At 40.9% G+C, this 24012-nt stretch overlaps 1 protein-coding gene across 1 annotated transcript in view; it reads right to left on the minus strand.

Moving 5' to 3' along the window:
- The window catches only part of sash1a (SAM and SH3 domain containing 1a), a 515589-nt gene extending 492120 nt beyond the window's left edge, over positions 1–23469 (minus strand). The window contains exon 1 of the mRNA XM_063001943.1: positions 22960–23469. Coding sequence (XP_062858013.1) covers positions 22960–23442 — 483 coding nt within the window. The 5' untranslated portion in view covers positions 23443–23469. The remainder of the gene's footprint in view (positions 1–22959) is intronic.
- Positions 23470–24012: the final 543 nt, after the last annotated feature.

Below are 24012 nucleotides of genomic sequence, written 5' to 3' on the forward strand. Positions count from 1 at the left end.
AATTGGAAATTGGAAATTAAGAATTAAAACTTCCCATTGTAATACTTGTTTTTGAGACTTATAGGTGCTATCCCTAATTAAGTGGGACCTTATCTTGAACAATGAATTGGCAAGCCATGTGACCAAGTTAAAAAACATAACAGTAAATTAAACTTGGTTGGTTGGGAGTTTTCCAAACTCAGTTACACGTATAGTGTTTGTAGCTGCTTTAGACTCTGACATCTTAAACATTTTATCTTTTGTTTTGCTAATGTAACGAAGCGTCTTTAGAGTTTGCTGTGTGTGTCAGTCTTGGCTCTCCTCAACAAGCAGTGGGGATTAGCATCAGTAGAGAGGAAGCGTAATGCAATCGGGTAATTAGATACGACTAGATTGGGAGAAAAAAAAAAAAAACATTGTCAGCACACTTTTCCATTGATTATGGAAACACAAAAGGGACAAAATGCACTAAAATTGTAAATACATCAAACATTGTCAGCACATGACAGCACAGAAAAGTCTGTTATACTAACTTAATTACCGTATGATTGCTAGGACCACCTCATATTGCGCCTCATATTTCATACACCAGGCAAATGAAAAATGTTAAATCACTAAACACAAACCTCAAATTTTGAATTTCACAGCAAATTGCATATTACACATAAATCGGCTCATTACATGGTCTGTGATGCGATTTTTATGGCCGTGAATTAGGTAGGGCCTTACCCATTGCAAACTGGGTTTATTAGCAAAACCTTCAGCTGTTTGGAGCCTAGTTGGCAGATTATACAAGCATATGGTCTATTTTGATGATTTTTTGATTTTTAAATTTGACTGTATAAAATATGCTCCCTCTCAGGTTAACAATACTCATTTGATTGTTTGAATTTGTTTTATCTTAGTTCTGTTGGTTGTATGTTTTTGATACACAGATGTAGACAATGTTTTCAGTTGGTAAAAATGCTTAACATATTAATTAAATTGAAGAGTGCTTGGGTGGCGCAGTGGTCTGTCATGCTAGCCCACCACTTTTGAGATCCAGGTTCAAATCTTAGCAGTTCTATTGGCCTTCTGGGCATTTAAACAGACATGATTGGCTAAGGCTGAGGAGGGGGATGGCTGAAACCCTTTGATGGACTGGCACTCTGTCCAGGGTATTCCTGCCTTGCTCCCAGTGATTCCTGGTTAAACCAGGTCAACTACAACCCTGACCAGGATAAAGCAATTACTGAATAAAACAGTAAAAGAATAAACAAACGAATAAACACCTAGTTGGTCCACCTTGTAGATGTAGTCAGAGACGAACACTCATCTATTGATGCTGTTTGAAATGGTGATCTTCTAGACCTTCATCAGTGGCCACAGGACGCTGGCCACGAGGCGCTGTTGGCTGAATATTTTTGGTTGGTGGACTATTCTCAGTCCAGCAATGACAGTGAGATGTTTAAAGACTCCATCAGCATTGCTGTGTCTGATCCACTCATACCAGCACAACACACACTAACACACCAGCACCATGTCAGTGTCACTGCAGTGCTGAGAATGATCCACCACCCAAATGTTGGTCAGGAAAGCCTCAACTGTTGTTCCAGTTTATTCCAAAGCTGTTCAGTGGGGCTGAGGTTGGTCTCTTTAAACCAAGAGTTTCTTTATGTCTTAATAGAGCTTGTTTTGTGCAGGGACACAGACATGCTGGAACATGATAGGGCCTTCGCTAAACTGTTGATGTAAAGTTGGAAGCATACAATTTTCTTTTTCTATATTATATACAGTGTATCACAAAAGTGAGTACACCCCTCACATTTCTACAGATATTTAAGTATATCTTTTCATGGGACAACACTGACAAAATGACACTTTGACACAATGAAAAGTAGTCTGTGTGCAGCTTATATAACAGTGTAAATTTATTCTTCCCTCAAAATAACTCAATATACAGCCATTCATGTCTAAACCACCGGCAACAAAAGTGAGTACACCCCTTAGTAAAAGTTCCTGAAGTGTCAATATTTTGTGTGGCCACCATTATTTCACAGAACTGCCTTAACTCTCCTGGGCATGGAGTTTACCAGAGCTTCACAGGTTGCCACTGGAATGCTTTTCCACTCCTCCATGACGACATCACGGAGCTGGCGGATATTCGAGACTTTGCGCTCCTCCACCTTCCGCTTGAGGATGCCCCAAAGATGTTCTATTGGGTTTAGGTCTGGAGACATGCTTGGCCAGTCCATCACCTTTACCCTCAGCCTCTTCAATAAAGCAGTGGTCGTCTTAGAGGTGTGTTTGGGGTCATTATCATGCTGGAACACTGCCCTGCGACCCAGTTTCCGGAGGGAGGGGATCATGCTCTGCTTCAGTATTTCACAGTACATATTGGAGTTCATGTGTCCCTCAATGAAATGTAACTCCCCAACACCTGCTGCACTCATGCAGCCCCAGACCATGGCATTCCCACCACCATGCTTGACTGTAGGCATGACACACTTATCTTTGTACTCCTCACCTGATTGCCGCCACACATGCTCGAGACCATCTGAACCAAACAAATTAATCTTGGTCTCATCAGACCATAGGACATGGTTCCAGTAATCCATGTCCTTTGTTGACATGTCTTCAGCAAACTGTTTGCGGGCTTTCTTGTGTAGAGACTTCAGAAGAGGCTTCCTTCTGGGGTGACAGCCATGCAGACCAATTTGATGTAGTGTGCGGCGTATGGTCTGAGCACTGACAGGCTGACCCCCCACCTTTTCAATCTCTGCAGCAATGCTGACAGCACTCCTGCGCCTATCTTTCAAAGACAGCAGTTGGATGTGACGCTGAGCACGTGCACTCAGCTTCTTTGGACGACCAACGCGAGGTCTTTTCTGAGTGGACCCTGCTCTTTTAAAACGCTGGATGATCTTGGCCACTGTGCTGCAGCTCAGTTTCAGTGTGTTGGCAATCTTCTTGTAGCCTTGGCCATCTTCATGTAGTGCAACAATTCGTCTTTTAAGATCCTCAGAGAGTTCTTTGCCATGAGGTGCCATGTTGGAACTTTCAGTGACCAGTATAAGAGAGTGTGAGAGCTGTACTACTAAATTGAACACACCTGCTCCCTATGCACACCTGAGACCTAGTAACACTAACAAATCACATGACATTTTGGAGGGAAAATGACAAGCAGTGCTCAATTTGGACATTTAGGGGTGTAGTCTCTTAGGGGTGTACTCACTTTTGTTGCCGGTGGTTTAGACATTAATGGCTGTATATTGAGTTATTTTGAGGGAAGAATAAATTTACACTGTTATATAAGCTGCACACAGACTACTTTTCATTGTGTCAAAGTGTCATTTTGTCAGTGTTGTCCCATGAAAAGATATACTTAAATATCTGCAGAAATGTGAGGGGTGTACTCACTTTTGTGATACACTGTAATTGGTTTATTGCACCTGTTAGCAGTTGATGTGACTGAATTCAACACATGAATTCAAAAATTAGAAGAGATGTCCCAATACTTCTGCCCATGTAGTGTTTTTTAAAAGTGCCTTTAAAACATTTAGAGAAGACTGTGTGGAAGCAGTTTACCCAGATAAAGAAGCACAGGGACTTAGATGGCAAACGTTTTAGAGAATTGCTCTCACTACGGTTAATTTTAAGCTGGGTCCACAGATCGTACTGGTCTAAAAAGCTCAGAACATGCCAGCGTCGCCATAGCAACTGCTTCCCTCTATTTCATCTGTTTGTTTTTTTTTACAGAAAAACTGATAGAAATCAGTAAGAACATCCAGCAGCACCATCATCACCTACATCATCATAACTGTCCTCAGTATTCATGTCCGAAAATTCACAACCTTATTTCTAAACCTCCTCGCAGTACCCAAAACGATGCCATTACAACTAATCTAGCCATTATAGTGAATCCATTCAGACTAGCCTGGATTCTGCAAATCCATTTACTTGGGGAACAATAAATCATCAATAATTATCTTTGTGACAATGGGGTTCGTTCTAAGGACAATTTTAATACAGGTCACCATGGAAACATTTGCAGAATTCTTGCTTAATTATATTTTTAAATTAAGATAGTAGAAATAGATTTTGTACATTTAGCATGTATAACTTCTCTTGTGAGTGCAAGAAGGTCCTGGGCAGAGCGGTCCGGGTCCTTTCTGTGCGGAGTTTGCATGTTCTCCCCGTGTCTCATTACACAAGGTTCATTACTTCACACAAGTTTATATCAAACACAGTCTTGGACAATTGAGTGTCTCTAATTCACCTCACTTGCATGTCTTTGGACTGTGGGAGGAAACCGAAGCACCCGGAAGAAACCCACGCAGACACGGGGAGAACATACAAACTCCACACAGAAAGAACCCGGACCACCCCACCTGGGGATCGAACCCAGGACCTTCTTGCTGTGAGGCGACAGTGCTACCCACTTAGCCAGCGTGCCGCCCCTACAGGATGTAGGTAAATTAAGGAACATTCAATACGCTTCTTCTGTTTCTGCACCCATTCATTTAGTAATTATCTCTCAAGGATGTAGGGGATTTGATCACAGGGCATTGTGCATGTAAAATTACATGATGAAAATAATATCTGTCTCAAGTCACAAGATAATTTGTTTAACTGCTATATTTTCTTTCTCTATCTCTTGCTTTGCTTTCTATTTCTTTTATCTGTAGCCCTGCTTGCCGTTCACTCCCTCCTCTCTCAGTCTAAAATAAACGGCCTTCACTATATTTGCTCTATTTTACTAATAGAACATCAAAGGCAGAGGTGAAAAGAGTACTAAAATATTGTACTCAAGTTAAAGTACTATTACTTTGATGATTTTTTACTTAAGTACAAGTAAAATTACTAGTCTAAAAATCTACTCAAGTAAAAAGTAACTAATTTAAAATGTACTCAGAGTAAACGTTACTTTGGATATAATTTTTTCAACAGAAGTTCATAGATGAATGATACAGCAGACGACAGGTGGTTAGGCGGTTAGGGTTGCACATATAAAAAATATAACGGGTCTTACCCCGTCATAGGAACATTATCAAAATCAAAAACGAACCAGCAGAATCTCACAATCACATTTATGCTGTCCATTTTACTTCAAATAAATGAACATAAAAAATCACAATATTTCATAATGCTTTGCTATCATTTCAAAATAAAAGCGTACTGTAAACAGCAGAACCGTGACCCAGATCAATCACACAGCAGCAGCAGAAAATCATAACCACTAATCTGCTTACCTGATCTATATCTGTGTGTTGTTCCATTAGGGATATAATCCACTTTATATAAGAGAATCTTGTATGTTTCCAGAATATATAAATCCATACCCAACTGTTTTATCCACCTAACTAATGAAAACTATTGTAGATCATTTATTCTCTCAGCTTTCCCGGTAAAAAGCTTAAATTGGTTATTCGTTCACTAAACTGTCATTTATACAACAACCAATGAAGAAAAAGATTGAAATTCCGCCCAGAATCTGAATTCGGAAGCTCTGATTGGTTTATACATCTGAATCTCTTCACCGATTCATAGAGTTGTTTATGCCGGATCAAAAAGCCTAACAGTTTAGCCACCACTGCTCTACATGTTTGCGCAGGTTTGATGTCGAGTTTACTTAGTAACAGATGTTATTTAAAATGTAGTGAATTACAATTCTTAATACAAAACATACTTAAGTAAAATTACAGGTTGTAAAATCTACTTTAAAAAGTACACAAAAAAACTACTCAATTACAGTAACGCGAGTAAATGTAATTCGTTACTTTCCACCTCTGATCAAAGGTCAGACATAAATCGGGAGTGTGCAAAATGCCCAGCCGGAAACAAAACCATGAATCATAGCCCTGTCCCAGTGTGGGTTCAATTGAAAGTTAGTACAAATAGCTGCATCCCAGTCTGCATGATACATTAATAGTGAGCAAAGTAGTAAGAATTAAAGAATTAGTGACATATCTAAATTTATTGATGCCGTTATTATTGTTTTCTTAGGATTGTTAGTCACATACAGTTCATTTTAAGAAAGTAACCCCATTTTAAAATCATTTTGTAATAGAGATCTGATATAATGGTTAAAAAGATGGTTTTTTTTAATGTCCATGCACTCAACTGTGCTAGTAGATTTAGCATATCAGGGCTGATTCCTCATGACCACTTTTTTTTTTTTTTTGCAGTTTTCCCCAATTTTCCTTCCAATCTAGTCGTATCCAATCACCCTATGCTTCCTCTCTACTGATGCTGATCTCCACCCTGATTGAGGAGAGTCGTGAATAACACACCCCCCTCCGACACATGTGCAGTCGCCGACTGCATCTTTTGACCTGCATAAGATGAGTTCATATGTGGATAAGCTTTGTGTACGGAGAGACACACCCTTATCCTCATTATCTCTCATCTCTGTGCACCATCAATCAGCCAGCAGAGGTTGTAACTGCATCAGTTATGAGGTCCCGTCCGGCACCCGCCTCAAACAACAGCCAATCGTTGTTCATGTAGGCGCCCAGCCTGCTGGATGGCAGAGCTGAGTTTAGAACCGACGAGTTAGAAATGTCAGCTCTGGTGTGCTAGCTTGTTTTAACGCTGTGCCACCTGAGCGCTTTAAGCCATGAATTAAACTAAAATCAGTGCCTCAAATCTAGCCACTCAGAAAATAAAAGTCATACCCTGATCTGTCTCTGCTCTGAAATGTGTTTTGGACCATTGTCTTGTTGGAACAATCTATTGCATTCAAGATTTTAGAAGAAGGTTCTGGGTTTCATTCACAAGTTTGGTTCATTTTTGTGTGGAGTTTGCATGTTCTCCCCATGTCTGTGTGGGTTTCCTCCAAGCACTATGATTTTTTCTCACAGTCCAAAGACATAAAAGTTAGATTGGAGATACAAAATCCCCATTGAATGTGTTTGACATTGAGCTTGAATTGATAAATCATGTGTAACCTGTAACTACATTATATTGCCAAAAGTATTCACTCACCTATCCAAATCATTGAATTCAGGTGTTCCAATAACTTCCATGGCCACAGGTGTATAAAACCAAGCACCTAGGCATGCAGACAGCTTCTACAAACATTAGTGAAAGAATGGGTCGCTCTCAGGAGCTCAGTGAATTCCAGCGTGGTACCGTGATAGGATGCCACCTGTGCAACAAGTCCAGTCAGGAAATTTCCTCACTACTAAATATTCCACAGTCAACTGTCAGTGGTATTATAACAAAGTGGAAGCGATTGGGAACGACAGCAACTCAGCCACAAAGTGATAGGCCACGTAAAATGACAGAGCGGGGTCAGCGGATGCTGAGGCGCATAGTGCACAGAGGTCGCCAACTTTCTGCAGAGTCAATCGCTACAGACCTCCGAACTTCATGTGGCCTTCAGATTAGCTCAAGAACAGTGTGTAGAGAGCTTCATGGAATGGGTTTCCATGAACGAGCAGCTGCATCCAACCTTACATCACCAAGTGCAATGCAAAGCGTCAGATGCAGTGGTGTAACGCATGCCGCCACTGGACTCTAGAGCAGTGGAGACGTGTTCTCTGGAGTGACGAATCACGCTTCTCCGCCTGTCAATCTGATAGACGAGTCTGGGTTTGGCAGTTGCCAGGAGAACGGTACTTGTCTGACTGCATTGTGTCAAGTGTAAAGTTTGGTGGAGGGGGGATTATGGTATGGTGTTGTTTTTCAGGAATTGGGCTCGGCCCCATAGTTCCAGTCAAAGAAACTCTTAATACTTCAGCATACCAAAAGATTTTGGACAATTTCATGCTCCCAACTTTTTGAGAACAGTTTGGGGATGTTTCAACATGACTGCGCACCAGTGCACAAAGCAAGGTCCATAAAGACATGGATGAGCGAGTTTGGTGTGGAAAAACTTGACTGGCTGCAACCTGATAGAACACCTTTGGGATGAATTAGAGCGGAGACTGCGAGCCAGGCCTTCTCGTCCAACATTAGTGTCTGACCTCACAAATACGCTTCTGGAAGAATGGTCAAAAATGCACATAAACACACTCCTAAACCTTGTGGAAAGCCTTCCCAGAAGAGTTGAAGCTGTTATAGCTGCAAAGGGTGGGTCGACATCATAGTAAACCCTATGGATTAGGAATGGGATGTCACTCAAGTTTGTATGCGTGTGAAGGCAGATGTGTTCGATCATGAATATAACCAAAGTGTAAAACACGACATTATAATACTGATAAACAATAAACAAACAACATCCAATATTCTAAAACTGCGATGTAATTCTGCAACACATCTGTGGTACTGGCAACAAAGCAGCCTGCAAACTTATAACCCCCACCTACTGTTGTGCCCTTGACAAAGGACATAATATTCCTGGGTTTGGATACCACACCACTGGTCATTGTGGACAAATAACTAAAAATAACTGTCTATATTATTAAATATAGCTTTGAAGCAGGGGATTTGAAGCACAGTAGCCTTTAAGCCCAAGATGATGTAATATTATTTGACTGTGAAGAATTACCTGTGTTTCAATTCATCTTGTAATTTATGTTTTTTAAAGTATTTTGGATTGCATCAGACCTCCAAAACAAATTAATTCTTAGCAACGTTTGGACCTCTTTTCCTTTTTCTTTTTTCCTCAGTTTGTACAGAGGATCATTTGGGATAAATTGTGTGGGGAAGTCAATTATAAACCAGGCCATTTATTTTAACATTAGATGCTCTTCTAACTAAATAGGCCAGAATACTTACATACTGGATTACATCTGACCATCCAGACCAGGGGTGCCCATACTTTCGTGGCTTGAGATCTACTATTTCAGTAGACAGGTCATCGCAATCTACTTTAAAAAAAAGTTGGCCTCATCATTTTTCAAAAAACAGGGCAAGTGAGTGAAAAATCCCACTATAACCTTATTCTGATGATTTGCACTGAATGGTGTCAGTCAGGTTTATGTAGTCTGAACAATAGCTACTGATACAAATTCTCAAACAGCCTTTCAAGCGTTCATCAGTAAGCGTGGATCGATATTTAGACTTAATTATTTTCATGTAGGAAACGGCTAATTCACACAAGTAGGTTAATCCACATATTTACAGTGTATCACAAAAGTGAGTACACCCCTCACATTTCTGCAGATATTTAAGTATATCTTTTCATGGGACAACACTGACAAAATGACACTTTGACACAATGAAAAGTAGTCTGTGTGCAGCTTATATAACAGTGTAAATTTATTCTTCCCTCAAAATAACTCAATATACAGCCATTAATGTCTAAACCACCGGCAACAAAAGTGAGTACACCCCAAAGAGACTACACCCCTAAATGTCCAAATTGAGCACTGCTTGTCATTTTCCCTCCAAAATGTCATGTGATTTGTTAGTGTTACTAGGTCTCAGGTGTGCATAGGGAGCAGGTGTGTTCAATTTAGTAGTACAGCTCTCACACTCTCTCATACTGGTCACTGAAAGTTCCAACATGGCACCTCATGGCAAAGAACTCTCTGAGGATCTTAAAAGACGAATTGTTGCGCTACATGAAGATGGCCAAGGCTACAAGAAGATTGCCAACACCCTGAAACTGAGCTGCAGCACAGTGGCCAAGATCATCCAGCATTTTAAAAGAGCAGGGTCCACTCAGAACAGACCTCGCGTTGGTCGTCCAAAGAAGCTGAGTGCACGTGCTCAGCGTCACATCCAACTGCTGTCTTTGAAAGATAGGCGCAGGAGTGCTGTCAGCATTGCTGCAGAGATTGAAAAGGTGGGGGGTCAGCCTGTCAGTGCTCAGACCATACGCCGCACACTACATCAAATTGGTCTGCATGGCTGTCACCCCAGAAGGAAGCCTCTTCTGAAGTCTCTACACAAGAAAGCCCGCAAACAGTTTGCTGAAGACATGTCAACAAAGGACATGGATTACTGGAACCATGTCCTATGGTCTGATGAGACCAAGATTAATTAGTTTGGTTCAGATGGTCTCAAGCATGTGTGGTGGCAATCAGGTGAGGAGTACAAAGATAAGTGTGTTATGCCTACAGTCAAGCATGGTGGTGGGAATGCCATGGTCTGGGGCTGCATGAGTGCAGCAGGTGTTGGGGAGTTACATTTCATTGAGGGACACATGAACTCCAATATGTACTGTGAAATACTGAAGCAGAGCATGATCCCCTCCCTCCGGAAACTGGGTCGCAGGGCAGTGTTCCAGCATGATAATGACCCCAAACACACCTCTAAGACGACCACTGCTTTATTGAAGAGGCTGAGGGTAAAGGTGATGGACTGGCCAAGCATGTCTCCAGACCTAAACCCAATAGAACATCTTTGGGGCATCCTCAAGCGAAAGGTGGAGGAGCGCAAAGTCTCGAATATCCGCCAGCTCCGTGATGTCGTCATGGAGGAGTGGAAAAGCATTCCAGTGGCAACCTGTGAAGCTCTGGTAAACTCCATGCCCAGGAGAGTTAAGGCAGTTCTGGGAAATAATGGTGGCCACACAAAATATTGACACTTCAGGAACTTTCACTAAGGGGTGTACTCACTTTTGTTGCCGGTGGTTTAGACATTAATGGCTGTATATTGAGTTATTTTGAGGGAAGAATAAATTTACACTGTTATATAAGCTGCACACAGACTACTTTTCATTGTGTCAAAGTGTCATTTTGTCAGTGTTGTCCCATGAAAAGATATACTTAAATATCTGCAGAAATGTGAGGGGTGTACTCACTTTTGTGATACACTGTATATGTTTGGATATTTTTCCTCAGCCAGCAAGTTCTTAAATTGTCCAGCAGAGGCCCTTCATATCAGATTGTAGGGTTAAAATTTCTCTATGTAACATGGGACCTGAAAATTCTCCGTCGGCTTCTTTCACGTATGAACGAAACAGCCATCTTTGCAGTGGTCTTGCTTGAATTGAACCACTTTGTGCTTGGTTGCGCACTCATATTCACGAACAGTGTAGGTAACAAAAAGAAAAATGCAAAAAAAAATGGTGCAAACTGGCTACTGATTAATGAAAACTTTCTAGATTCGCAAAGCTTTAGGCGGGCTGAAGCGTAGCTATGGTAACGAACAGCAAATTAAAGAAACAGTCGGCACGTCTCATGTCAATCACATTGACCTGTTTGAATGAGGTGATCGACGTATTGGGCACCCCTGATCCAGACAAAAGACCTCTTAGCCTAAGATGACAATTTGGGTCTTCTTCCTTACTTCGAAGACCTCTTCCATGTATTTGTGGTACAAACAGTCGCTTGTACCAATGTCCCTGCAAACTAAAGTTGCTTGGGAATGACTTACAAATGACATTCCTGACCTGTAAAATCTGTAAGACATTTTTGTAGATCTGTACAGAGCTTTGAGTCTTTTCTATTGTAATGCTAGTGGTTGAGTCTAATGAGTGCAGTCAAGCTAGTTTTACAGATAAGAGAAGTTATGAGCTTTTGCATTTTATAATAATGAATTATATGTGTGCTAATTTGCTGAATTAATACTTCCAAGCATTTTAAATCATTTAAATCATTAATATTAATGAATACAAATGTCGTGGCCACAACACACAACAAACTCAAATTCATAAAGCTTTTAGAAGGGGATGTGTGTTCCAATAATTCAGTTGCATAATGCTGACGGCATAGAAAATTGGATTGAGAAAGCAATCCAGAACAACCTGCTAACATTTCTTGCATTCCTAAAGGAAGTGAGTGGAAATGACATTTGAAAAGGTTGTGCGAGTAAAATAAAATTGGTCATTCAACTCCCACATAATGTCTCATTAATTTTGTTCTTTCGTTCGCTCTGGTCAGTTTGTCTGGGTAATGTGGTGATTGCCCACTGCCACTGTTAGGCATCGGAAGTGTTTTTTTGTTCTCAGAAACCCCTCTTGATTATTTAGTTCAGACATTTCAGACACACTCATTGCTAACAGCTATTTAAAATAAAATACAGTGGTATCGTGAAACTCAACGTCAATTGATTCTGGGACTAGCGTTGAGTTTAAAAGGCGTTGAGTTTTAAGGTATTTTTCCCCATAAGGATGTATGGGAAACCTGTTAACGTGTTCCATGGTTCCATAGACTTGCATATATTTTAGGCTATTGTAAAATAATGGGGTTGTTTTTAACACTTATACCCTGAAAATAACACAAATATAATATAAAAATACTGAAATAAAAAGCTGATTCTCAGAATTTCTCAGAACCTCGAGCTGTAACACAAGTTTTTCAGTGAAACAGTGGGGAAAGTCCAGCTAAACACAGATACAGTGTATCACAAAAGTGAGTACACCCCTCACATTTCTGCAGATATTTAAGTATATCTTTTCATGGGATAACACTGACAAAATGACACTTTGACACAATGAAAAGTAGTCTGTGTGCAGCTTATATAACAGTGTAAATTTATTCTTCCCTCAAAATAACTCAATATACAGCCATTAATGTCTAAACCACCGGCAACAAAAGTGAGTACACCCCTAAGAGACTACACCCCTAAATGTCAAAATTGAGCACTGCTTGTCATTTTCCCTCCAAAATGTCATGTGATTTGTTAGTGTTACTAGGTCTCAGGTGTGCATAGGGAGCAGGTGTGTTCAATTTAGTAGTACAGCTCTCACACTCTCTCATACTGGTCACTGAAAGTTCCAACATGGCACCTCATGGCAAAGAACTCTCTGAGGACCTTAAAAGATGAATTGTTGCGCTACATGAAGATGGCCAAGGCTACAAGAAGATTGCCAACACCCTGAAACTGAGCTGCAGCACAGTGGCCAAGATCATCCAGCGTTTTAAAAGAGCAGGGTCCACTCAGAACAGACCTCGCGTTGGTCGTCCAAAGAAGCTGAGTGCACGTGCTCAGCGTCACATCCAACTGCTGTCTTTGAAAGATAGACGCAGGAGTGCTGTCAGCATTGCTGCAGAGATTGAAAAGGTGGGGGGTCAGCCTGTCAGTGCTCAGACCATACGCCGCACACTACATCAAATTGGTCTGCATGGCTGTCACCCCAGAAGGAAGCCTCTTCTGAAGTCTCTACACAAGAAAGCCCGCAAACAGTTTGCTGAAGACATGTCAACAAAGGACATGGATTACTGGAACCATGTCCTATGGTCTGATGAGACCAAGATTAATTTGTTTGGTTCAGGTGGTCTCAAGCATGTGTGGCGGCAATCAGGTGAGGAGTACAAAGATAAGTGTGTCATGCCTACAGTCAAGCATGGTGGTGGGAATGCCATGGTCTGGGGCTGCATGAGTGCAGCAGGTGTTGGGGAGTTACATTTCATTGAGGGACACATGAACTCCAATATGTACTGTGGAATACTGAAGCAGAGCATGATCCCCTCCCTCCGGAAACAGGGTCACAGGGCAGTGTTCCAGCATGATAATGACCCCAAACACACCTCTAAGACGACCACTGCTTTATTGAAGAGGCTGAGGGTAAAGGTGATGGACTGGCCAAGCATGTCTCCAGACCTAAACCCAATAGAACATCTTTGGGGCATCCTCAAGCGGAAGGTGGAGGAGCGCAAAGTCTCGAATATCAGCCAGCTCCGTGATGTCGTCATGGAGGAGTGGAAAAGCATTCCAGTGGCAACCTGTGAAGCTCTGGTAAACTCCATGCCCAGGAGAGTTAAGGCAGTTCTGGGAAATAATGGTGGCCACACAAAATATTGACACTTCAAGAACTTTCACTAAGGGGTGTACTCACTTTTGTTGCCGGTGGTTTAGACATTAATGGCTGTATATTGAGTTATTTTGAGGGAAGAATAAATTTACACTGTTATATAAGCTGCACACAGACTACTTTTCATTGTGTCAAAGTGTCATTTTGTCAGTGTTGTCCCATGAAAAGATATATTTAAATATCTGCAGAAATGTGAGGGGTGTACTCACTTTTGTGATACACTGTACATGTGGACACTTTAGGAGTGGATTTGACCTGTATTCCACACAAATGCAGATTTTTCTCATATTCGCACTTTGATGATGTATTACCACACCGCTTAAGTCGAGCGCCGAACAAAGCGGCTGATTATTGTTTATTTTTTTTTTTTTTTTTTTTTTTTTTACAAACTGAACACGCTGAGTTTAAGAGAAACGTTGAGTTTAAGGGAAATGTTGAGTTTAAGGGAGGGCATTGAGTTTCAAAGAATTTGAGTTCAGGGGACGTTGAGTTACAAGGTACCACTGTATAGATAAATAAATAAATAAAATGCCTTTAACTTTGTGGCAACAGTTTGTGGAAGGCCCTGACATCAATCTTTGGGATTAAACGGAACGTCAGCTGCAAGCCAGGCCTTTTTTCCAACCTCCACAAACTAAATTTACACACACACACACTCCAAAATTATGTGTAAAGCCTGGAGGCTGTTATAGGCCCAAGAAGGAGGGGCAAACTCATAATTATGCCCATGGTTTTAGAATGGGGCATCCAACAAGCCCATGGTCAGGTGTTTTTATTATTTCAGTCCTGTCACAATATTGGCATAATCATATAATCCCAACCAGTTAAGCCAATCTCATAATTATGCCCATGGTTTTAGAATTGGGCGTCCAACAAGCCCATGGTCAGGTGTTATTATTTCGGACCTGTCACAATATTGGCATAATCATATAATCACAACCAGTTAAGCCAATCTTAAATATTTACGATGGCAGCAATTAATCGACTTATGGGCAGATGAGTTCTGTCTAAGCCTTTGGCAAAAATATATCTGGCTGGCACGGCTACATTTGCCACTGTTCCAAGTTTATTACCTTCAGAATTAATGTTATTACTGGCTTATTGGAGAGCTGAAGTCTTTGAAATAGCTTTTTCTCAGCTCTGCTGGAATTGTAGTGTTACTGAAGAAACGTTAAGATGACAGCTTGACTTTGATGGTTAGGTTACAGACAGGTGAGAATTATATTTTACGTGGCAGCCTGAAATCAAACCTGTCTGTGTTTAAATAACTGTCTGTGTTTATTCACACTTTTTTTATTTTATTTATGCCTTTTCTCCTATTTTCTCTCAATTTAGCGTAGTCAATTTGTCTTCCGCTGCTGGGGGATCCCCGATTGCAGTCGAGGTGGGTATATTGCTGCTCACGCCTCCTCTGACCCACATGCAGCCCTTAGCCGAACCCTTTTTCATCCATGCATTCTACACAGGCGCCTCTCTATCTGCTAATTAGGGTCCTTACACAGCGTTTGAAGACCCCACCCACATAGCCCAGTCATCCCGTCCTAGCAGAAATGTGTCTACTGCAGGCACTGCCAGTTATGCCCGCTAGATGACGCCCAGACAACCGGGTTTATTCACACTTTTACTGTGTCTACTGCTTTTCCTGACTTATTTCTATTGTGTTCTTTATCACTGCAGTTATCAGCTGTTATTAAATGATTTATTTATTATTTATTTAATAGTAATTGTATAACTTGGTTCATTATTTTAACTAAGAGCACATCATGCATTTTAAATTAATTTCACTACCCCAGTCTATAGGCTGTGGACACTTGACTATAAGCTTGTACGACATCCTTTTCCAAAAGGAATTGTTTGTTTATTAGGATTTTAACATCATGTTTTACACTTTGGTTACATTCATCACAGGAACGGTAGTTACTCATTACACAAGGTTCATCAGTTTACAAGGTTATATCTAACACAGTCATGGACAATTTTGTATCTCCAATTCACCTCACTTGCATGTCTTTGGACTGTGGTAGGAAACCGGAGCATCTGGAAGAAACCCACACAGACACGGGGAGAACATGCAAACTCCACACAGAAAGGACCCAGACCACCCCACCTGGGGATTGAACCCAGGACCTTCTTGCTGTGAGGCGACAGTGTTACCCACTTAGCCACCGTGCCGCCCTCCTGTATTAAGTAATTTTAAAAAAATGTCATGTCAGTTTTTTTTTTAATAATTAAATGTTAAATACATGTTTTTAAGACATTTTGAATTAAAATAAGACGTTGTTCGTTGTGTACTTGAATTTTTTCCTTGTCAACTAAATTATGTAGCGCATAAATGTACAGTCACAAGACAGCAGAAAAAATTGCAAGAGAAAATACAACAATCCTACAGGCTGCAAAAATATCATTTTTAACATTTTAAGTAATTTGTAGACAGCTTGTAAATAATTGTACTAGCATGTGCAATTTTCTGTTGTGTATACGTCTCCCCCCCCCCTCCCCTCGAGTCCTGCTATATAACATTACCACAGGCACCACAGTCAAGTGGAAAACGTTCTCCAGAGAATTCCATGTGGTATACAGGGTAAACTACAACATCTCTGCTTTTACCTCAAGTGCCTCTTTAAGGCATGTCCACTGGTTTACAATAGAGTAGGCAAATGAGGAGTAAAGGGGGGGTTTTATTCCACTGTGGATTGGCCTGACTTCTGTTCCCAGGATTGTTTTTTGAAGCAGAAGGTTTTACTTAATACTAATTAAAATAAGTAGAGGAAATAGTGAGTGTTGTTGACCTTGTCTTACTGGCATGCTTGACATTAAAATGTCTACAAGAATAAAACTTGTTTGCATGTCACTGCATAATTTTCATTTTGTGCTTTTAGCTTATTGGTTATTTTAATACTTCTAGTTGAATTTGACTATATAATTCATTTAGCAATTTAGAAATATCATTAAAACTACATTAAAACTGAAATGTTAGACTTTCAATCTAAGCATTTGTTTTATACAGTGGATATACACCGATCAGCCATAACATTAAAACCACCTCCTTGTTTCTACACTCACTGTCCATTTTATCAGCTCCACTTACCATTTAGAAGCACTTTGTAGTTCTACAATTACTGACTGTACTCCATCTGTTTCTCTGCATGTTTTGTTAGCCCCCTTTCAAGCTGTTCTTCAATGGTCAGGACCCTCCCAGGACCACTACAGAGCAGGTATTATTTGGGTGGTGGATGATTCTCAGCACTGCAATGACACTGACATGGTGGTGGTGTGTTAGTGTGTGTTGTGCTGGTATGAGTGGATCAGACACAGCAATGCTGATTGAGTATTTAAACACCTCACTGTCACTGCTGGACTGAGAATAGTCCACCAACCAAAAATATATCCAGCCAACAACACCCCATGGGCAGCGTCCTGTGACCACTGATGAAGAACTGTTCATAATTAACTCCACCTTAACTAAAGCCCCAATTTTAGCTGAGGAGAAACAGCCCCAGAACATAATGCTGCCACCACAATGCTTCAGTGGGAGAATGTTTTTTCTCATGTATGGTGGTGCTGTTCTTGCACCAAACATACCTTTTGGAGATATGGTCAAAAAGTTCAACCTTGGTTTAATCCGACCAAAACAAAGCAAATTTCATGTAGGTTTTTGCAAAATGTAACCGGGCATAGATGGTTTTCTTTGTAAGAAAAGGCTTCCATCTTGCCACTCTACCCCACAGGCCAGACATACGTGAAATATGGGAGATTGTTGTCACATGTAGTACACAACCAGTACTTGTAAGTAATTCCTGCAGCTCCTTGAATGTTGCTACTGTTGGCCTTATCACAGCATCCTGGATCAGTTTTTTACTTGTCTTTTCATCAAATTTAGAGGGACGTCCAGGTCTTGGTAATGTCACTGTTGTGCCATTTTTTATCCACTAGTTGTAACCGTCTTAACTGTGTTCCATGGTATACTGTATGTAATGCTTTGGATTTGGTTGTACCCTTCTCCTGACTGATACCCTACAATAAGTTTCCTTTGATCATTTGTTAGCTCTTTGGGAATCATAGCGTTTGCGGTAAGATGCAATGTAAAGTACACATCATTAAAATTCTACTAGAAAAACCGAATCACTTTAGCAGGTCTTTTTAACATGAGACTGAATGTGATTGGTTAATTCTGAAAACAGCCACATCCTTTATTAAAAGACGGTGTGCACACCACACTTATTTTTTTATATCCACTATACACAGCAAATGTCTACATACTTTAAATTGCACTATTCCTTCTAATGTAAAACCAAAAACGTAGTTGTATCACATCTTTTCTATCCTTAATGTGACCTTTCAAACTAATTAAATGTAAAACAGATGGTAATTTCTAAAAATAAGTGAGACGTGTAGAACTAGGAAAACCCTATCAGAGAGGGTATTCCTACAGAACTCTTTGCATAGGACAACAATCTCCTCCATTCTGTACAACAAAGTAAAAGGTAAGACAGCATAATCAAAAATGTTTTTAGTTTCATACACAAAGTAATTGGATTGATGGGAATGAATTTGTGGACTGAGGCTTAATAATAAATAAATAATAAAATCGTGCTGCCCTGTGCATTATTGTGAGAGAGAGCGTTCAGACATCGATAGATAAGCATGCATGGTGATTAGCTAGGGTTGTAGCCTGACTGTTCTATTCCACTGCTGCTATCCTGGATTGTGTTAAGTGGAGGTGTGGGTGCTTCTATGCCTAATAAATACTCCCATTACCCTGCACTGGTCGTCTCCTGTGTGTGTTTCTTCGGAGGACAGGGCAAGTAGCTAAGCGCCATTAGTCTCTCTCCAAGGGGGCTTCCACACACTACAAGTTGATAGTCCTTACGACTAAATAAGAATATCAGTGTCACTGACTTTCACTGGTCACAAAGCTCAGACTGTGATTAATAAATAAATAATTAACTTACTCTACTTCATATTTATAAAAGCAAACTTGTGCAGGTCACATGTACAATTTTACTGATTGGTGCAAAAACAGATAGAAAAAATGTATTTTGATTTGAACACAAACGGAGATTAGCTAGACTTATAGACAGTAATGAAATCTTAAAACTAGAACTACTAATTACAATGTCGTTCAAAGTCCACTACACATGTTTCAGATGATCAAATAAATCAAATGAGCATTGTGGTCTGTGCTTCGGACCACGTATTAAACTTAAGATAACCATAAACAGCAATCCAGAAAACTCGCCAAACTTCTCAGCATCTTATTGAAGCATCTTCTGTTGTTTTACACCAAGGTGGTTCTGACGGAAACCTGTTCACCCTCTCGAGGTTAAAGACTGCAAGTCGAGACTGCAGTGCCAATAATGCTGCTCCTACTAGATGGAATGGGTACCTGGCGTGTTTGCGCCAAAAATGTCCAGAACTTACAACGGACTTTATCACAGACTGGACTGAACAATGAAGAACTGCAATTATTTTTATTATTTATTCATTTATTTATTTTTTGCTAGTTATAACTTTCAGTTCAATTTAATTTTTTGTTTGTATGATTTGTGTAAATAATATTTATTTAAAGTATCCTCCAGGTCCCTGCTGAGTCTGGTTTCTCTCAAGGTTTCTTCCTGTAATTGTAAGGGAGTTTTTCCTTGCCACTGTCACCCTCGGCTTGTTCGATAGGGGTTTTTGATCTGTTGGTCCTGGATTCTGTAAAGTTGCTTTGAGACAATGTCTATTGTAAAAAGCGCTGTACAAATAAATTTGACTTTACTTGACTTATTAAAGCACTTTTAAGCCGTGAATTCCCTTTTGGAGTAAAGCCCCACCCATCTGGGGTTTTTTAGCCTGCAGTTATACCCCACTTCGATTGTCATCATCTCTTTATCTAGTACTGTTCAGATACACAACATGGACAAAAGTATTGGGACAACTCCAGGAGCTTTTATGACATCCCAATGAAAAACCATAAGCATTAATATGGAATTGGACCCCTTTCACAGCTATTAAACCTTCCACTCTTCTGGCCTTTTGTACAAGATTTTGGAATGTGTCTGTGGGAATGATTGCCTATTCATCCAAGAAGAGCATGCCTTTATGGACCTTTTGTTTTGTGAACTGGGGCACTGTCATGCTGGAACAGAAAGTGCTTTCCCCAAACTGTTCCCACAAAGTTGAAAGCATGTGTCTTAGTCCAAACTGTTTTAATATGCTGAAGCATTAAGATTTCCCTTTACTGGACAAGTTCTCAAACTTGAAAAAAAGAGATTCCACACAGCGAACTTGCGTTCTTACCGCGAACCGTGACGTCATCAGTGGGCGTGTCACAGTGTAGAGGTTTGGGTGCTTTTACATGAGAAGCTGGCTATTTGCGCCGAGGGTCGTGGTGAGAGCGAAACGCAAAAATGCTTCTCACATCAATGAACTATAGAAAACAACAACTGAGACAAACGCAGCTACATCTTCTTATCACCAATAGTTGAGCAATGCTTTTTGCATAGAAACAAACATCTGTAACAACAGCACAAGTGTTCGCAGGTAATCTATACGCTCCGCCATCATGTTGCTCCTCTTTACTTTCTTTATGTAACGCCCACCGTTGATGACGCAGGCTTGGTTTGCAAAAACTGGTGGAAACGCGGGTCGGTTCTCTACAAAACACCAAGGTTCAAAGAAACCTGAACAGAACCGGTTCAAGAACCAGGGTTCTTTTGGTGGAAAAGCGCTAACCCCTGAAAACAATTCCATATCCCTCTTCCATCAAACTTAACAGTTGGCACAATCAGGTAATGTTCTTCTGGAATTTGCCAAATCCAGACTTCACCAAACTGCCAGATAGAGAAGTGTGATAGAAAATCATAATAGAGAGACATTGACATGATTTTATACATCTGTGGCAGGGGTAGTGAATGTAACACCTAGATGCACGAAGGAAGAGGTGTGTCCCAATACTTTTGTTCATATAGTGTTGTTTTGTTATTTATTAGGATTTTAACATCATGTTTTACACTTTGGTTACATTCATGACAGAAACGGTAGTTACTGGTTACACAAAATTCATCAGTTCACAAGTTTAATGTCAAACACTTGCGTCTTTGGACTGTGGGAGGAAACCCGAAGCTCCAGGAGGAAACCCACGCTGACATGGGAAGAACATGCAAACTCCACAGCGAAAGGACCCAGACCGTCCCATCTGGGGATCGAACTCAGGACCTTCTTGCTGTACGGCAACAGTGCTAAACAGAGACGTCATGCCTCCCAGTGTAGTTTTGACCATATAGGTAACCTTGCCTGATACTCTTTATATTATAATGAAGACTAAAGGGTAAGTTTTAACAAACCAATTAATAAATTAAATTAGATGTGAGAATATTTAGAAGGCTGAAAGGTAAAGTTAATGTTTTTAGGGCAACACACTCTAATTACAGACCAGACTCTGTCCTCTGCACCGTTAAATTAAGATAATCCACAAGACGTCTTCCTTATCTCAAATAACCACAACAAGCAAAAATAATTAGCATTTACGCATTCAGGATCGTCTCTAATCACTGAGCTCGTAGCTGTGTTCATAGGCTCCACGGAACAGAGCCTTTAAGCTCTGGAGGAACACTCTATTCTCCAACCGTTTTAGCTGATTCACAGTCTGCTGTCAGCAAAACTACCAGAAATTATTCACTTTTTAAATAAAAAATGTGGCAATTTAAAGTTTCATTCCAGTATACATAAAAAAAAGAAAACTGATGTGCTTGAGGGGCCTGTTCACTGATCTGACCTTAACTGCATTAAATATTTGTGATCTACAACTTGCTGTACACAACAAACTTGTTAAATCTTTATAGATCTTGCATTGTGCACAGGGGCACTGTCAAGCTTGAACAGAAAAGAGTGGGAAGCATATACACCGATCAGCCATGACATTTAAACCACCTCCTTGTTTCTTCCTTGTACAATTACTGACTGTAGTCCATCTGTTTCTCTACATACCTTTTAAGCCTGCTTTCACCCTGTTCTTCAATGGTCAGGACCCCCACAGGACCACCACAGAGCAGGTATTATTTGGGTGGTGGATCATTCTCAGCCCTGCAGTGACACTGACATGGTGGTGGTGGGTTAGTGTGTGTTGTGCTGGTATGAGTGGATCAGACACAGCAGCTCTGCTGTAGTTTTTAAACACCTCACTGTCACTGCTGGACTGAGAATAGTCCACCAACCAAAAATATCCAGCCAACAGCGCCCCGTGGGCAGCGTCTAATGAAGGTTTTGAAGATGACCAACTCAAACAGCAGCATTAGATGAGCGATCGTCTCTGACTTTACATCTACAAGGTGGACCAACTAGGTAAGAGTGTCTAATAGAGTGGACAGTGAGTGGACACGGTATTTAAAAACTCCAGCAGCGCTGCTGTGTCTGATCCACTCATACCAGCACAACACACACTAACACACCACCACCATGTCAGTGTCACTGCAGTGCTGAGAATGATCCACCACTTAAATAATACCTAATCTGTGGTGGTCCTGTGGGGGTCCTGACCAATGAAGAACAGGGTGAAAGCAGGCTAAAAAAGCATGTAGAGAAATAGATGGACTACAGTCAGTAATTGTAGGACTACAAAGTGCTCCTATATAGTAGTGGAGCTGATAAAATGGACAGTGTGTGTAGAAACCAGGAGGTGGTTTTATTGTTATGGCTGATCAGTGAATATCTCCGCTTCCAGTTCGCTTATAACGTTGGTTTAGCAACTGACCTGAAGTATTTTTGCCCCGTAAGACTTACCTGGAATCCACAGTTTTAATTATTGCTCTGAAAGCTTTTTTCTCAACTGTCTATAGAGGAATGGTGTCCTTGCATATGCGCAGTATATAGTGTTTTAGTCTGTTCTAAACTGCAGACACAGCTCATTTCTTTGACAGGTTCTTCCGGTGCATATTTGTTCTTCCTCTCTTCATCCTCCATTTGTTTTTGTTTATTTTTTCACCATATCGAGGAAACCTCTCTCATCTGTTAACACTGTCATGATAACGCTACCTGGCTAACTCGTGAGATGTATCTAATTTGCACAGCACTTTTAGCTGTGAACAATATTACATGATTTGCTGCCCATTGAAGCCTAAAGCTGTTGTATTGTCTATACTACGGTATGGCGGTATTTGAAATATCCATACAGTATCCATACAGCCAGGTTATGTAAAATGTTATGAAGTTTGGTGATTTTTTTGGCTATTTGAATCCCTGCTCCACTGCCTAAAAGAAAGAAGTAGCATGCAACTTAATTAGCATGTACCAAAGTCAGCAATTACTGTTAAATTATTCTACGTTTTGTGACACCATATCTACATCTGATTCACCAAAGCAAAACTTACCTTGTTAGAATATGGTGGCCGGGCCAGGTTAATCCCATCCCTAATGAGTTTATCCCTGATCATGATCTTCAGTTTCAGTTTCGGATACGCCACAAGACTCCTGTGATTCCCAAGACTCAGATTTCTGTGTGGCCCAGTGTACGTCATGCTGATCTGCTCTGTCCAGGACCTGGATCCTCTCAGTCTAGACTCATTAGTGTTCAAGTTCGGGATGAACGGCTCTAGGGTGAAATAAAGAGCCGAGGAGCCTTGCTTGTCGTCGTCTTTGAGCCGCCTGACAGCCTCGTGGATGCGTTGTCGGTGGTGTGGTACGAAGACTCCGATGGCATCCAGGTCCGGGTCGCCGATCTGCTTACAAACTTCCAGGTCATCATAACCATTATCCATGAAGGCTTCCAAGTACTGGCATAGTTGCAGGGTTTTCAGCCATTCGTAGACAACGTTGGGGCCGGTGCTCATCATTTTTGCGATAAAATGTGGCATCTAATCACTACCCACTGGTGTCAATAGGTGTGGGGTGGGTGGCTCCAGGGTAGGTTTTTCTGTAGGTACTTTTAGCAGTCCAGGTGAGTCTGATGGGTGAGAGGCTCACCTTTTGCTCTTTCTCTTAGGCATTTCAGGTACCAGTGAGTTACTATACCTATTGCCAAAAGAGAGCTGGTAAATACTTGGTGGAATTCAACCAAGAGTTAAATATCCACAAATTAATGCTTTGGTTATCTTCTTAGCAGGTTAGATTAAATCCACAAAACAACTGGACTGGCATCTCCAGAGCTGACCATTAACTTGACAGAAAATCCCATTTGAATAAACGTCCTTGGATCTTTAAACCCGTTCGCCTCTAAACGAGAACCGACTCTGAACCGGCTCCACGCCGGTTCCGTGAATGATTTGCAAGTCTGTAACAAACAAATCCCGCACGCGTGCAATGTGCCAACGACACTGCATACATCTAAAACATACACAGGGGTAAAAAGCATCCAGGTTCCTCGCAGGTTCCTCACAGGTTCCCGTGCACCGCTGTATAAGAGTCCGTTCATTCACAGTCTCCAG

The sequence above is a fragment of the Trichomycterus rosablanca genome, chromosome 9 (genome assembly GCF_030014385.1).
Source record: "Trichomycterus rosablanca isolate fTriRos1 chromosome 9, fTriRos1.hap1, whole genome shotgun sequence".
Lineage (NCBI taxonomy): Eukaryota > Metazoa > Chordata > Actinopteri > Siluriformes > Trichomycteridae > Trichomycterus > Trichomycterus rosablanca.